Genomic DNA, 14,364 nt, shown 5'->3' with positions numbered 1-14,364 from the left:
ATGAGATGAGCTGGAGCCGCATCCAGCATCCAGCAGGGGTGAGGATGGTGGCTCAGACCTTAAAAACGACAGTGAGCCATAAAAGGGGCTTGCTGTGGGTGGGTGGAGGAGAGGAGAGGAGAGGGGGAGGGTGGAGGCACTGGCCAGTGTGGATCCAGGAAGGTCAGTGGAGCGCACTGGGCAGTGGCTCAAAGGACAGTCCGGTGGCCTAAGGTATAGTGGGATGGCTAAGATGGATGGTCAGACATGTTTAGTACCTGATCCCCAGTGCATCCTTGGGACTGATTAAGTTACGGGGCATCTGAAACAGAAGAAAACCCCAGCTTTCTGGCTGAAGCAGCCAGTAGGGGGTGGTGCCATTCCTGGGGCGTGGGCAGATCTGGAGCTCAGGAGGGAGGTGTAGGCTGCCATGCCCTTGGACGCCTTCATCTGTAGGTGATGCTTGAGTCCCCAGGAGAGATGATGAGTGAAGAGCCTGGGAAAGGTGTGGGGAATGGTGCGTGTGGGCTAGCGTCCCTCTTGTCACTCCACACCGGCTCTTCCCGTCCTCGCTGCCCCTCTGAGGCTCCTGCCAACACCAGAAGGAAGGGCTGCTGGAGCTGGGGCTTCACAGGCACCAGCTCCTCAGGTGTGGAGGCGCCCACACCAGCCCCAGGGAGCGGCCAGGCTGCAGCCACGACAAAAGCAGCCCTCAGGATAGGTTGGGGGTGCTGATCGGGGCCTGGGTTATGAGGAACTTGGTCACCAAGCCTGGAGCTTTGCCGCCCCAGAGAGACGGGTGTGGGAGTCCTTGGCGGTGGGCCCTTCATGTGCGTCATCACCTGGCCCTCCCCTCCGGGACTTGCCCTGTGCTGTTGAGTCTGGACTGCTGGGACATCACGGACTTGGTAGTGGGGGCACCTATGGTCCCCAGTGAGAGAGAGGGTGCTTGACCTCAGCTCCTCCAGGGCGATGTCTGACCGGTGGTCTCTCCTCAGCCCCACCGGCCCGTGCATCTGTTCTCTGGGGAATTCGGCAGCCGTGCCCACCATGGAGGGGCCTCTGAGAAGAAAAACTCTGCTCAAGGAAGGGCGGAAGCCTGCGGTAAGTACAGACCCGCATCCACCTGGGCAGCAGGGGCTTCCGCGTCTGTAAATAGTGCTCACTCCTAGAGGTCTCAGCAAGAAAGTCACATGCGTGGCAGAGGCCCGGCTTGCAGTGGGCGTGCAGTGAGCTGAATTCTCAGGAATTACGCCCGACACTGCCTTAAAATGAACAAAAGAAGGGCTCCCTGAGTAAAGGAGCAAGAGAGGGGAGGGAAGACGCCTCCTCTCTTGGTCCTAGGTGGAAGTTAGCATTGCCAGGGGGTGGTGGAGGGCCAGGGAAGAGATGGGGCCTGCAGTGGCATTGATGGGATGGCTGGATCTGGAATCAGCCAGGGGTCCTCTACCCTCATGACCCCTGGTGGCATCACTCAGCCTCTCCTTCCTCTGTAGCTGTCCTCGTGGACCAGGTACTGGGTCATACTCTCAGGATCCACCCTCCTGTACTACGGAGCCAAGTCCTTGCGGGGCACAGACAGAAAACACGTAAGTCCCTTGAAAGTACTCTATTACTGGGACTTCCTCTAGTGGGGAAGGGAGCTCTGTGAACTGTGGAGGATGGTGGTGGGAAAGGGATCTATGTGAACTGCGGAGGATGCAGGTGGGAAGGTGGCAGGGGAGGGAGGGAGCCTTGCCTGACCCAGGTCGGCCTCCCTTGTGGAGTGGAGGGCTGGGCCCGGGTCTCCGGCTGTGTTGTTGCTCTCCTCCAGTATAAATCCACACCTGGCAAAAAGGTTTCCATCGTGGGCTGGATGGTGCAGCTGCCTGATGACCCCGAGCACCCAGATATCTTCCAGCTGAACAACCCTGACAAAGGTAGGCAGCAGGCCAGAGCTGGTGCCTGCAGCTGTTCTCTGCCCATTTTCTCTCCTGCTCAGTGTGCATTTTGAAGTTATTAGGAGCTTTTGAGGCTGCCGCCTTCCCTTTGCTTTAGATTCTGATGTTCGTGGGGTCCGTGCTAGTCCACAAAGGCTGCATAGATCATGGCTGGCATGTCCTTTGAGCAGGGTACGAGGCACAGGGTGCTGGAATCCTTTTTGTGGCCTTACCTGTGGCTGCTGGGGCCTATCACTCCAGGAGCTGTAGCCTCACGGTCTTGGAATAAATAGTAAGGCTGGATGAGGCAGGGCCGTAAGGCTGGAAGGGTCTTGGCTCTGGGGAGATTTCAGGGATCCCCTGACATGCCTGTGCCATGAGACTCTGGCAGTTTCCAGATCCAAGGCCAACTCAGAGAAGAACGCTCTTAACTTCCCAAAGCTCCAACCTTCTCTAGCTGTCTCCCAGTTCCTCCTGGTTCCCACTTCATGATCATGCTGCGAAGAAGAAGAGATTCTGGACGCCATCCTGTCGAGTAGCCCTGTCTTCATTGACATTTGGAACAGATGTGGCAGGTCTCCTCAGTAACCCATGTCACATGACAAAAATCCAAAATTGCCTGGGTCAATTGGATTCCAACCAGGCAAACTGACTGGGGCTGGAAAATCCCCACGCATTTTCACACCTTAACAGGGATGGTCTACTGTAGGGTTCATGAACACACAAATCACCTGGAGATCTGGTTAAAATTCAGATTTGGATTCAACAGATCTGGGGTAGAGACCAAGATTCTGCATTTCCAACAAGCTCCCGGGTGATGCAGATGGCGGTGCTGGTGGGGAGACCATGCCTTGAGTTTCAGGCTCGAATGTTCTTAGCTGAGAAGCAGAGAAACAAAGGGAGCCTCCAGGATCCTGGAATGGGGAAGAGATAAATTGCCAAGTTCTCTGCTCAGTGTCTGAGTGACTGAAGCCACATTTGTTGCACACATGTGGCAGTGTGTCCTGAGTTTGGTTACCATTGTTCCTCCCTCAACAGTCTGGACCAGATTAGCAGTGGTTTCTTAAGGAAATGTGACACAAGGGGTGGCCAGGGTCCGTGGACAGAATTCAAGAGGTCTGTGAACTTGGGTGTGGAAAAACATGCATCTTTGTTTTCAGTGACTTCTGACTCCTTCAGTTATGAGCATAAGCATCCAACAATAAAAATGTCAGCAATACCTGTGATCTTATCTCCAAGAGAAATCACATATTGTTACAGACATTTCAAAATGTCACTTACGCTTATCTCTTTGAAATTACAGTACAATATCAGACTCGTACTAGATCTTGTTCTTAGTGCTTTAATATAGAAGCACCTATAGAATTATACCACTGGTTTGTTTTTTAGTAGTTTGATAGCTATATTTGAGTATTATCGATTTCCTTTGTATTTTATACTTTTGGAAACATTATTCTGAGGATGGTCCACAGGCTTAACCAGACAGCCAAAGGCACCATGGCCCCAAAATGGTTAAAAGCCATGGTCCAAAGAGACCACTGGAGGGAGCCCTGGAGGCTGCTTTCTCTGCATGTTCCGGCTCACCTGGGCCGACCTTCCTAGTTTAGTTACCCGTGTTTACATTTATCTTTATGCCACAGTCACCAGCTGACCCTCCTACGCGGCCCTCTTCTTAACTCATGGTTTCTCTATCCATCAGGCAATGTTTACAAGTTTCAGACTGGTTCCCGATTTCATGCAATACTGTGGCACAAGCATTTGGATGATGCATGTAAAAGCAACAGGCCTCAGGTAAAGTCACCAAAATCCTGCTTGTCACCTGAAATATCCTCTCCCACCCTTGGAACTAAGGGTCCTTAGAAAACAGGGTTCTCTTCTTTCAGAGCCCATTAGCCACACTCTCAGATACCCTCTTCTGATCAGCCTCTTCCCTTGAGACAAGGCACCCCCTTGCTCAGCTTAGAACTAAGCCCAGCTCCAGACCAGAACTTTGAATCTGGTTCCTGTGTCTTTCCCACAATAGGAAATGCCACAGAAACACCCACTAGGGGAGAGTTATGAGCAGCTGCGATATCACCCCAGGATCAGGTTCTGGCATCTATTTAGGTCATCCCTGCCAAGAGCTGACTTCATGGGAATACTCCACACTCACTCCTCCCTGCCCCACAACCCTTGGGAATAATGCAGCTAACTTACTGACAGCCAGCCACGGGCCAGGCAAGGCCGCTGGTGAAAGGGGTCCCTAGCTTCTCAGTGTGTTTGAACCAGTAGATTCTGTATTGACATAGGCCCCCTCTGGCCTACTGGGCCTGGCTCGTGGTATGGCCCTCTCCCCTGGTCGCCCCCAGCCATCCCACCAAGGGTGTTACATGAAATGCTTCACGTGCAGGAATTGGCTGAATTCTCCCAACATCCCTGTGAGGTAGATTCTCTTACTGTCTCCATTTTATGCTGAGGATTCTGAGGCTCAGAAAGGGGCAGACACACGTTTAAGGTCCCACATTAGTGAGCAGTGGAGCTGGGATTGAACCCAAGTCTGCCTGACTCCCCTGATTCGCTACTTGTTGCCCCTGAGCCCTCCTGCCTATCCTGTCTCCACTTCCCTGGTAACCCCCGCAGCTGAGCAAAAGACTGGAAGCACATCCCCAGCTGTCCAGGCTTGTGAGAGAAATGGCTGCCTTTGCCCTCAGCAGCAAATGGGAGCGGGCTGAAGCCTCCTGCTCCCTGGGGGTCAGGTGGGCAGCATTGATGCTCCTGTCCCTAAGTGTCCATGTGTGTGTTCCCCAGGGATCAGCCAGAGGAGGAGTGGGGGAAGCAGGAGTTCTCTCCTAGCCCATCTTGGGAGGGCTAGGCGCATGGCGTAGAGGGTGGCGCTTCAAGGACAGTCGGGGGTAGTGCCTGGAAGTAGACTCAGCAAGCCTCCTTGCAGGTAGCAGCTCTGAAGTCTGGGGGACCTCAGCAAAGGCAAGTTCATACCAGGCATTCGGGTCCAGGAGGATGGGGACTTCATGGTGCCACAAGGCACAGTCACAGACTTCTTGGTCCCTCCAAGTGGTTCTGGAAGCTGGAGGGAGGTCTCTAGTGACAGTGACAGGTCCTAGGGCTCGGTGCTCAGCTCGGTCCTATTCAGGATCTATAACACAGATGAGGACAAATACGAGCAGCTGATTGAAATTATAGATGATAAGAAGCTAGAAAGCAGAATTAGCAAGTTCTCAGAATTAGTCCTTGACCAACTAAAACAGGACAAGACCAATACAAGAATAAACGGGTGCCACAGGTTCCAAATAAATTGCAGTTGATTCCCTTGACTCACCCATCTGACTTTGGGGGATTTGTCCTAGGGATGTGCCCACACATGTGCTCAAAGCTGTGTTTAAGAATGTTCACTGCAGCATCGTTCTTGATAGGAACAAAACCCTGGAAGCCTCTGTAACCCTCCGGGGGTCCCTGTTGTGCAACACTTGATAGTTTTTAGAAAGAGGCAGATCAGGGTAAAAACATTTGGAAAGGATGATCTCGTCTGTATAAAAGTTCTAAGATGATACACAAGAAATGGTAATTCTATCGTTTCTAGAGAGCTTTATATATAGTTTGTACATTGAATAAATGTAATTGGCCATCCGTATGACGGGAAGACAAGGGTTTTGGTTGGCAGCCATGTCAAGGTGATCCCTTGAGACAAGGTGCCAAGACCTGAACGAGGCTGCTGCCGCCTCAGATTGCATTAAGAGAGGAAGAGCATCCTGGCCTCTTCCACGCTGGTCACCCCGTGTGTGTCTGGGGTCCCTCAGTAGCTCTGAGGGCCACTTTCTTTTTTTTTTTTTTTTTTTTGAGGGGGACTCTGCCTTGGCCGCCCGGATGGGAGTGCAGTGGCCGGATCTCAGCTCACTGCAACCTCCCCGCCTCCCGGGTTTACACCATTCTCCTGCCTCAGCCTCCCAAGTAGCTGGGACTACAGGCGCCCGCCACCTCGCCCGGCTAGTTTTTGTATTTTTAGTAGAGACGGGGTTTCACCGTGTTAGCCAGGATGGCCTCGATCTCCTGACCTCGTGATCCGCCCGTCTCGGCCTCCCAAAGTGCTGGGATTACAGGCTTGAGCCACCGCGCCCGGCCGAGGGCCACTTTCTAAGAGCACAGCACACTGAAGCTCACCTACCACACACAGGAAGCCAGAGCAGCTCCAGGTCCAACGGGAACTGACAGCCCCAAGGTTGACCACATGGAGGGCAGCGTGGGGAAGGAGGCAGGGCCCTGTGCCTGAAGCCTGGGCAGCATGGTGTTCCCAGCCGGGAGCCACAGTGGTAACCCTGAGCAAAACCCATTGTCCCTCTTTGGAGAAGCGGCCAGAGGATGACAGCAGCCCCAGCAGGCAGCGCAGGCTGATCCCGCAGAGCACTAATGGGTCAGTTTCATGTATTGGTAAATGTGGTATAGCATGGCAAGTCTACAGTTTTTAAGGATTTTTGTCTGATTTTCAGACCTGGAGGAGGGGATTTTTCTTCCTACTTTTCCCCCTTTTTATTTCTAATTTACTTTCAACCAAATATTCCCCCTCTATGCTACATGTAATAAGAAAAAGTTGACAACAACTGAAATATTCAATAGCAGAGGATGATTTAAGTGAATCACAGTATATCCGTGTGATGGAATGCCAGGAGGGTATAAGAAAGGGTGTGACAGAAATGCATCTATTCACGTGGAAAAATCACAGTCACTAGATTGATTTTCTATTCTGTGGAACTGCGTGTCCTAAACTTGTTTTTGTTAACATTGAATACACTTAAACCTTATCTATAACATATGTGTAGCTATAAACAACAGCAATAAAACACCCTATTGCCAGCATGTGCCTAACAGCAGAGCCACCAGGGCCTTGGAATGCTGTCCCTCACCATGGCCTCTTCCTACTTTGGCTTGTTCCCCTCCCACCTGTGCCCCAGAACCACTCTGCTGATTTGTCTGCTGATTATTCCTTTAGAATTACCGGTCACGTACTTGATTCCTTCATGTATTGTCTGGGGTGCATTTTAAAACTTTCTTATAGGCCAGGCGCGGTGGCTCAAGCCTGTAATCCCAGCACTTTGGGAGGCCGAAACAGGCGGATCACGAGGCCAGGAGATCGAGACCATCCTGGCTAACACGGTGAAACCCCGTCTCTACTAAAAAATACAAAAAACTAGCCGGGTGAGGTGGCGGGTGCCTGTAGTACCAGCTACTTGGGAGGCTGAGGCAAGAGAATGGCGTGAACCAGGGAGGTGGAGCTTGCAGTGAGCTGAGATCCAGCCACTGCATTCCAGCCTGGGCGACAGAGCGAGACTCCGTTGTCAAAAAAAAAAGAAAGAAACAAACAAACAAACAAACTTTCTTATAAATAGAACCATAACGATGCATTTTCTTGTGTCTTGCTTTTCTCCTATAACATGTTCCTAGGATTCATCTGTGTTACCACATGTAGCAGTCATTCATTTATTTTTACTGATTTCATTGTTATTAGTTATTCTGTTGGGCATCCCGGGACTGATTTTCTGCTTTTTTGCTGTAGTGAACAGTGCTGCTAATGACCATTCTTAGAACTGTCTCCTGGTACGTGGAGAGGCATTTTTTTCCTAATTCATCATTTGACCAAACTGACACCAAAATGGATTTTTTTAAATGAAATTATTTCTAATCAAATCCTCCCCCAGCAGTGCCGATGGAGGAGGGCTGGGGCTGAGGGCCTGTTGGCAGCTTTTGGGGTTAGCAGAAACACTCTGACCTTGGGGCTAGTAGTCCCGCCAGTAAAGGGGGCTAAGATCTTGTCCTGGGCACAGAGCTATGGGAAGGTCTTGGGGTTTCTGATATCCCTGAACTGACTCTTTCTCCCGTGCTTCCTTTTACCAACTCCCGCCACCCACCCTCTGCACACACCTCAGGCCTTCAGGATTTGTCTCTCTGCCCCAAGCGCAGTTTGATTTTCACTGAAGGAGACAGGTTGAGAGCGTGGGCTCTGGGTTCTTAGCCCTGCTGCTTACTTGCTGTGTACTGAACCTCTCTAAGCCTCAGTTTCCTCGTCTTTGTAATGAGGACGATGCCAGTGCCTGCCCCATGGGGTTGAAGTGAGGACTCGAGGACGCAGTGCACATAGTGGATTCAGAGCAGTGCCCGGCGCTCAGCTGCCACTTCACATGGGGTGGCTATTGTTATGGCCATGCCCTCTCCCTACCCAACCTGCTCATTCCCAGACTCATGGGGAAAGGCCTGTCCCTTCCTCTAGGGACCACCCCTTGTCCTCTGAGGTCGAAACTTTAACAAGAGACTGAGCTTTCTCTTCTAGGTACCTGCAAACCTTATGTCATTTGAGTAAGTCTCTGCAGGACGTGGCGTGACTTCAGAGGCTTCTGGGAACCCAGGCTGGGCCTGGTGGTGAAGAGCAGTCCTGGGCACAGGCTGTGAGCCAGGGTGCTGGGAAGCTCACAGCCAGACTCAGGGGACATGGCCTGTGGCCTCACCATCCCAGAGGGCTCCACCAGTGCGGGATCCACCTGTCAGTCCCCAGCGACTCTCATGACACTCATTCTGCAGCACCGCCTCTTGGGGCAGTGGTCAGACCCCAGACTGGACACCCCGCTCTCCCTCTCTGGGCCCACTACCTGCATCTGCGACTAGAGAGCACCCGGCCCACGTTGGGTTCTCTGTGCTTTCTACTGCACAGAGTGGACAGCGCTAACTAACCTGCGAGAGGGGCCCGAGAGAAGGAACAGCTGTGGAACAGGCTTTTTACACCCCAAGTGCGTGGGGTTGCTCACCCACAGGGCTGCCTCAGATTTTGTACAACCCCGAAGCGTCCTCTGCGTGTGCGTGCTGTACATGTGTGTGTGAGCGAGTGTGAACTCTTCAAGAAACATGCATTTTGGCACAAGACTTGTGACATCACACACTTCATTCGCTTTGAGGCCCTGCTTTAACTTTAAGTTATAGCCCTGTCCACCGAGGAAGGTCAGAGTGAGAGCCTAGATTCCTCCTGTGTTGAGGGTCCCTCACATTCTTTTACTGTAAACAAACAATGCCTTAAATTGTGTCTTGTTTTCTGTTCCTATGGGTGCTATTCATCTGGAAGGCCTGTTTCCTGGGGCCCCGGGTCCCTTCCAGGCCTCTTTGCTGTCAGCCCTTCTGAGACAGGACCTGGCTTCAGGACTGTGGACTGGGCTGCTGGCCTGCTTGCTTCCTCCCTTCCCCATTCCTAGCAGGGCCTGAGGCCCTCCTCTTCTCGCCCCTCCCACCACGCCAGAATGGGAAGTTGTGACGTTGCAGCGCCAACCGACATGCTCATAGTGATCAGCTGTGCAGGAGCCAGGAGGCACCAACCTCTCCCTCCCCGCAGGGTGAAGCCTGTGCCCCCATCATCATCTCACCCCTTTGCCTGCACTGCCAGGGCAGGGCCCACCAAGATTCCTGATCATGAAGGGAAGCTGAGTGACCCTGAGACCTTAAGCTTCCCCAGTCTTGGCCCCAAACGCAGTCACCAGCAAGTTTTCCATTTTCCAAGTCCAAGGGCACAATTGATGACCGTGTGACAAGAGAACAAAGCCCTGGGGAGTGAACAGTCCAACCTCTGCATTCAGTTAGGAGCTCCTCACATGAACCACGTCCTTATCTGTCACCTTTTGTCACATTTTAAAGTGACTTATTTTGCACAAATACATTTTTATTCAAAATAATAAATTACTCTTTATCACAGTATCTTCTCTTCCCGCTTCCCCTTTAATTTGGATATCCTAACTCTGAGAAGTTAACCGTTAAACAGTTTTCTGGAAGAGACTGAATTTCTGGGTCCTTGCAGCTGTCATGGTTTCAGAGCTCACACTGATCAGGCATCAAGCTACCCTCAAGAGTTTCTGGGCTGGATGCTTCAGAACAACATCGACACCAATAAACTGTAATAGGTCAGTTTCAAAACGACCAAAAGACCCACCACTGTATTTTGACCAAATAATGACAACTTCTCTAGAAATCTGAATAACTTGGTGAGGAAAGTAGTTGTCACCAGGGCCTCATTTTGTAGTTGAGCCTTACTGTGCTTAGTAATTCATCTTCCTTTTAAGCAAAGACTAGAATACTTTCCTGCTAAGAGGAAACTCCAGGTGATAAAGTTGATGCCATCAAACCTTGACACTGGGTGCTTTGCACACCCACGCGGATGTTGCCCCTCATTCTCCCGATGACTATTCGAATCAGCATCTAGAGGCTGAATGACAGTGCCAAACACTCCAGGCACCTCTGACCAGAACCATGCAGTGTTAACACTTTAACTTACATTCAATCTGATTCTACCTGTTAACTTCTCAAAAGTCATAAGTTTGGATGAAAGTGCAAGATGTGGAACATCAACTACCTATTTTCCTTGGGTTTTTCCATTCTGCAAACTGTCCGGGTTTTTCACACATGGAAGTATTATTATAGATGCCAATCCAAAACCTCAGAATTTCAGGCACCACAAAAACAGGTCATTTTCTATCCCTTATAAGTTTGTCTTTTCTTTCACAAATGTCTCAGCCTAATTTGAAATCGCACAATCACAATTCAAAATGTTTAGTCTTCTCACTAATTTAGTCTGTTTCCACGTCCTCTCCCAAGAACATTCTTAGCTCGGAATCTTGAAGAATCTCCTTAGACTTTGTTGGCAAAAGCCTTATAGAAGCAGTAAGAGCCTTGACCACACCGGAAGAGTCCTGGAGATAAGGCTGGAAGACACTCAGCTCTCTAAGCAGAGGCTCGGCCAAACATGGGCATTGAATGCTGCTTGTCTTCCCAGTGTTGGTCTGAACCCTGTGAGCCTGAGACAGAGAGAGCCAGGCACCAATCACAAGGTGGGAAAGTCCATGGGTGGACCCTCCCCCTGGAGGGAAGCATTTCTAGTTTTTGCTCCTGGACTGTCCAGAGTGCACCAATGTTTATAAAGCCATTGAAGGGATTATTTCTTGCATGCATATGCTGTATTTTTTTAAGCAAATGGATCATGGCACCCCAAAATGAAAGTTACAGAAAGTTTTCTACAACTGTGGAGTTGGTAGCTGGTAACATTGTTGTCCCAAGAACAACTCACCTCTCTCCCTAGGACAGTTGAACATGTTTTGTTATTCAAGATCAGTCAAGTGCATTCTGGCAACTGACATTGATGGAGGATTGATTTGGTAGAGAGCAGTAGAAATCTTGTTCTAACTGCCCAGTGAGAGACTTTGGCCCCCTCCCTCCCTATAAGGCTGTGGAACCTGAGGAAGTAGATACTTGAAGAGATTCTGTTTAGGAAGAAACTCACTCTCTTTTGCCAATTGAATTTATAGTGCTTTTTTTTTTTCTTACTAAGATGGCCAGTATCATCTTACCCCCACCTCCCAAGCCCCAAGAGGTGTACCTTTTCGGATGCCATTTTACAGGCGGAAATGCTCCATGAAACAGGAAGCCAGTTGCAGGCAACATCTGCTCTGTTCCTCAGGTGGGGCCCAGAGCCCTTCCCCGACACTGCTGATGTCCGTAACCACTGGGGAGCATTGCCAAAAACACATCTTTCTGGTTTGTGAGCCCATAAATGACTTAAATCAGCTTTACATCATTTTTACATATGAAGTGGTTTCATGTTAAAAAAAAACAAACTCCTAGTCCTTTAGAAATAACAGATTCTCTGCACAAAACCACCCATTCATTCATTTTTTCATTCACATCACTAGCAAGTGCTGCCTGTGCTAAGAACAAGTCAGATCTGATCCCTGCCCTCACGGACCTGACCACTCAACAAACAAGTAGTCCCCACCACACATATCTCCTTAGGCAAGACCTTGCCTCTCTCCTAGCCCTGAGTATAAATCCTGTGCATAGATTGCTCCAGAAAGGCATCAAAAGGCTCAACAGACTGAATAGCCTCTTGATCTGCGAGTTCAGTGGCAATGAGGATGAAGTCACTAGAGGCTGGTTGGCCCAGAAGAGCCAGGCACAGAGCTGCAGTTGGCCATGCCGAGGATTCCAAAGGTGGAATGAGAGAGTAGGGTTGAAATGTCACAGTATTTGCTCCATAGGTTTCTGTTTTTAATTTCAATGTTAAATAACTACAATATGAGCGAGACCTGCGTTTTCTTGGGTGTTGAGAACTTGTACCATGGACTTGAGACCGCCTTGCAGCTGTATGCTGCACAAGCGTGTACACCCCCTGGGCAGCCTCAAAACCCCGCTTACAGCAGCAACACAGGAGATCATCTGTCCATTTTATAACCATTAATCTCTTTATCCATTTCTGAACGACTGTGACTATTCACTAATGAAATAATAGTAATTAATTCGTATGGTATAATCTTCAATAAATTTCGTGCCAAAATGCATGGTTTTCCACTTAGCATTCAAAATGTTGCATAGAGAGTAGTTTTCAATTTCTTATGTACTCTTCGAAGTAAGTTGAAAATCAGTTTCTACATTTTAATTCGTTTCCTGTTAAATCTGTTGCACTCTCCTGGGCTGTCTTTTTTTCCAGCAGACCCCTGCATGCAGTTGTGTAAGGACTTTCTCTAATTCTTGTGAATTGTCTCACCCGCAGTAACCACTGAACATCAATCAGCCCTCCATGGGGTTCTTTAGATTTTTGGTGAAGTATTTTGTTACCTCAGTCTTGTATCAAGTTGCTGTATTTTTCAGCTTGTTACATTGATAATTATTTCACTAATTAAATACTTTAATGTACAACATCTTTGTTTACTTTGAAATTAAATGTGTTTTCCAATGAATACTGCTCAGTTTATTAAAGTCACACACATTCACTTAGCAAACAGTTGCTGTTTCAGATAGACACAAAGGAGGCATAGGGAGCCCAAAACTCAGCTAGGACGTAACCAGAGCATCAAAACCGTGCGGGAGCAGCATCCTCAGGAAGGGACAGGCACTCCAAGGAGAGAGGCAGGAGACGTAGGATGCTTTAGAAGGCAGTGGGTATTTGGAGATTCAGTTCAGAGGTTGCAGAACACATGAAGGGTGGGGGCAATAGAGAGACAGAAATGAGAAGGAGCAGGGTGAGGCTGGGAAAAAGACAACCCGATCTCACTGAGTACAGGTTTTGTGGGAGTAACGGGATTTTAAGTCTGAAAAGGTATGTTGGGAGGACTTCATGATGTTAGGCAAAAGCCCAGAACTCCACTATACCTCGCTTGGAGAAAAAAGAGGGCTGTCTTAAAAGGGTTATCTCATGGAAACCTGAGGGGAGGACCAGGGGCATCGCTAGAGGGGCTGGAAGGAGAAATAAAAAGGCCTCCTCTACATCTTTCTCTCCGTGCTCTCTGGGCAGCCCCTTCGTTCTCTCACAAAGTTCAGGCCTTACCAAGAAAGAACCTGGAAGTCATTGAGGAAGTGTGCACCAGGGGGTGGTGTGATCCCCTGGCCCGGACTGCCTCAGTTTCCCAGCCAGTGCCTTCCAAGGCTGCAGTGGCCAGTCGCCCAAGCACAGGTTCCCCCACACAAGCACAGTCCTCGGGCTCTGCTCCACCGTCCCAGTTCCAGGCCAGCATAGCCACACCTCCCTAGCTACGACAAAGCCCAACTTGCCGAGGTAGCCCTAGCTTACCTCCTCCTCCTGATTTAGACGGCACGGTGGCCCCAGCTTTACCCAGATGGGGTCGCTGCCCTCAATCACAGTGCAGTGTTCAAGGGCCCTGAGAAGAATGCATTTGACTTAGGGAAGTGAGGATGGGGTTGGGGGTTGTCACAGTTAGAAACTAACAGTCAAGACGCGAACCCACAACTGGTATTCTGCAAAGCTCCAGCCCCTTAGCCTTACGGCGTCAGGCGCCACAAACGGCCACCAGAAGACAGGAGTACCTCCCCCTTGATGGATGGCAGGATCCCGGAGCCAACGCAGACCAGACGGCAAAACGCCGCTTTAGCCACGGGTGCGGGCATCTACCCCGCGCGGAGCCTGCGGGCAGGCTGGACGAGGGCGCAGAAGGCAGGAGGTGACTGGGCGGGGCCACCGAGTGTAGGCGGGGACTCTCGCGGCCGGGCGGGGCTGTGGCAGGCCCTGTCAGAGCAGAACTGAGGAGGCGATGGAGCTGGTCTGGGAACGGAGTCGGTGGGAGCTTCGAAGGGAAAAGGCGGGGCCCCTGGGGGCGGAGCCATACCTGTGGGCGGGACATGGGAAAGGAGCGCCCTAGGGGCGGAGCTACAATAGAAAGGGCCAGGAGGTGCTGAGGCGATGAGGGGCCGAACTCCAAGGGACGACGCTCGAGAAAGCAGAGGTTTGGGGTAAGGGCGAGGGCCTTGCGCGAGCTCAGTAGTGCAGGGGTAGGTGGGCGGGGCCAGGGTCTATGCTGAGGGGCAAGCAGGAGGGGTGGGGTCGTGGACGGGACAGTCGAGGATAGGTTGGGCGTTTTGGGCCTGTGGGCCCCGCAGAGGTGCCGAAAGCCGACCGCAAGAACCTGGCGGGGCTGGCGCGGGAGGGGCGTCACCGGAG

General features: G+C 50.8%; 2 protein-coding genes across 6 annotated transcripts in view; both read left to right on the top strand.

The window, feature by feature from the left end:
• RALGPS1 (Ral GEF with PH domain and SH3 binding motif 1) overlaps positions 1–12,649 on the top strand; it is a 261,883-nt gene extending 249,234 nt beyond the window's left edge. For 3 of the 5 annotated variants that reach the window (XM_011931366.1, XM_011931362.1, XM_011931361.1), the window contains 5 exons: positions 978–1,083; positions 1,476–1,568; positions 1,793–1,898; positions 3,598–3,689; positions 8,215–12,649. In XM_011931366.1, coding sequence (XP_011786756.1) covers positions 978–1,083; positions 1,476–1,568; positions 1,793–1,898; positions 3,598–3,689; positions 8,215–8,244 — 427 coding nt within the window. In that variant the 3' untranslated portion in view covers positions 8,245–12,649. Of the gene's footprint in view, positions 1–977; positions 1,084–1,475; positions 1,569–1,792; positions 1,899–3,597; positions 3,690–6,066; positions 6,501–8,214 lie in introns of those variants that run through there. The other 2 variants (XM_011931365.1, XM_011931363.1) reach the window with 2 other exon arrangements.
• Positions 12,650–13,937: 1,288 nt separating this feature from the next.
• The window catches only part of GARNL3 (GTPase activating Rap/RanGAP domain-like 3), a 177,348-nt gene continuing 176,921 nt past the window's right edge, over positions 13,938–14,364 (top strand). Inside the window, exon 1 of the mRNA XM_011931358.1 lies at positions 13,938–14,156. Within this exon, the coding sequence (XP_011786748.1) occupies positions 14,107–14,156 (50 nt within the window). The 5' untranslated portion in view covers positions 13,938–14,106. The remainder of the gene's footprint in view (positions 14,157–14,364) is intronic.

The sequence above is a fragment of the Colobus angolensis genome, unplaced genomic scaffold, assembly GCF_000951035.1.
Source record: "Colobus angolensis palliatus isolate OR3802 unplaced genomic scaffold, Cang.pa_1.0 Scaffold9, whole genome shotgun sequence".
In the NCBI taxonomy this organism is placed as follows: Eukaryota; Metazoa; Chordata; class Mammalia; order Primates; family Cercopithecidae; genus Colobus; species Colobus angolensis.
The sequence above is the reverse complement of the archived record's forward strand: the minus strand, read 5'-3'. Positions and strand labels throughout refer to the sequence as shown.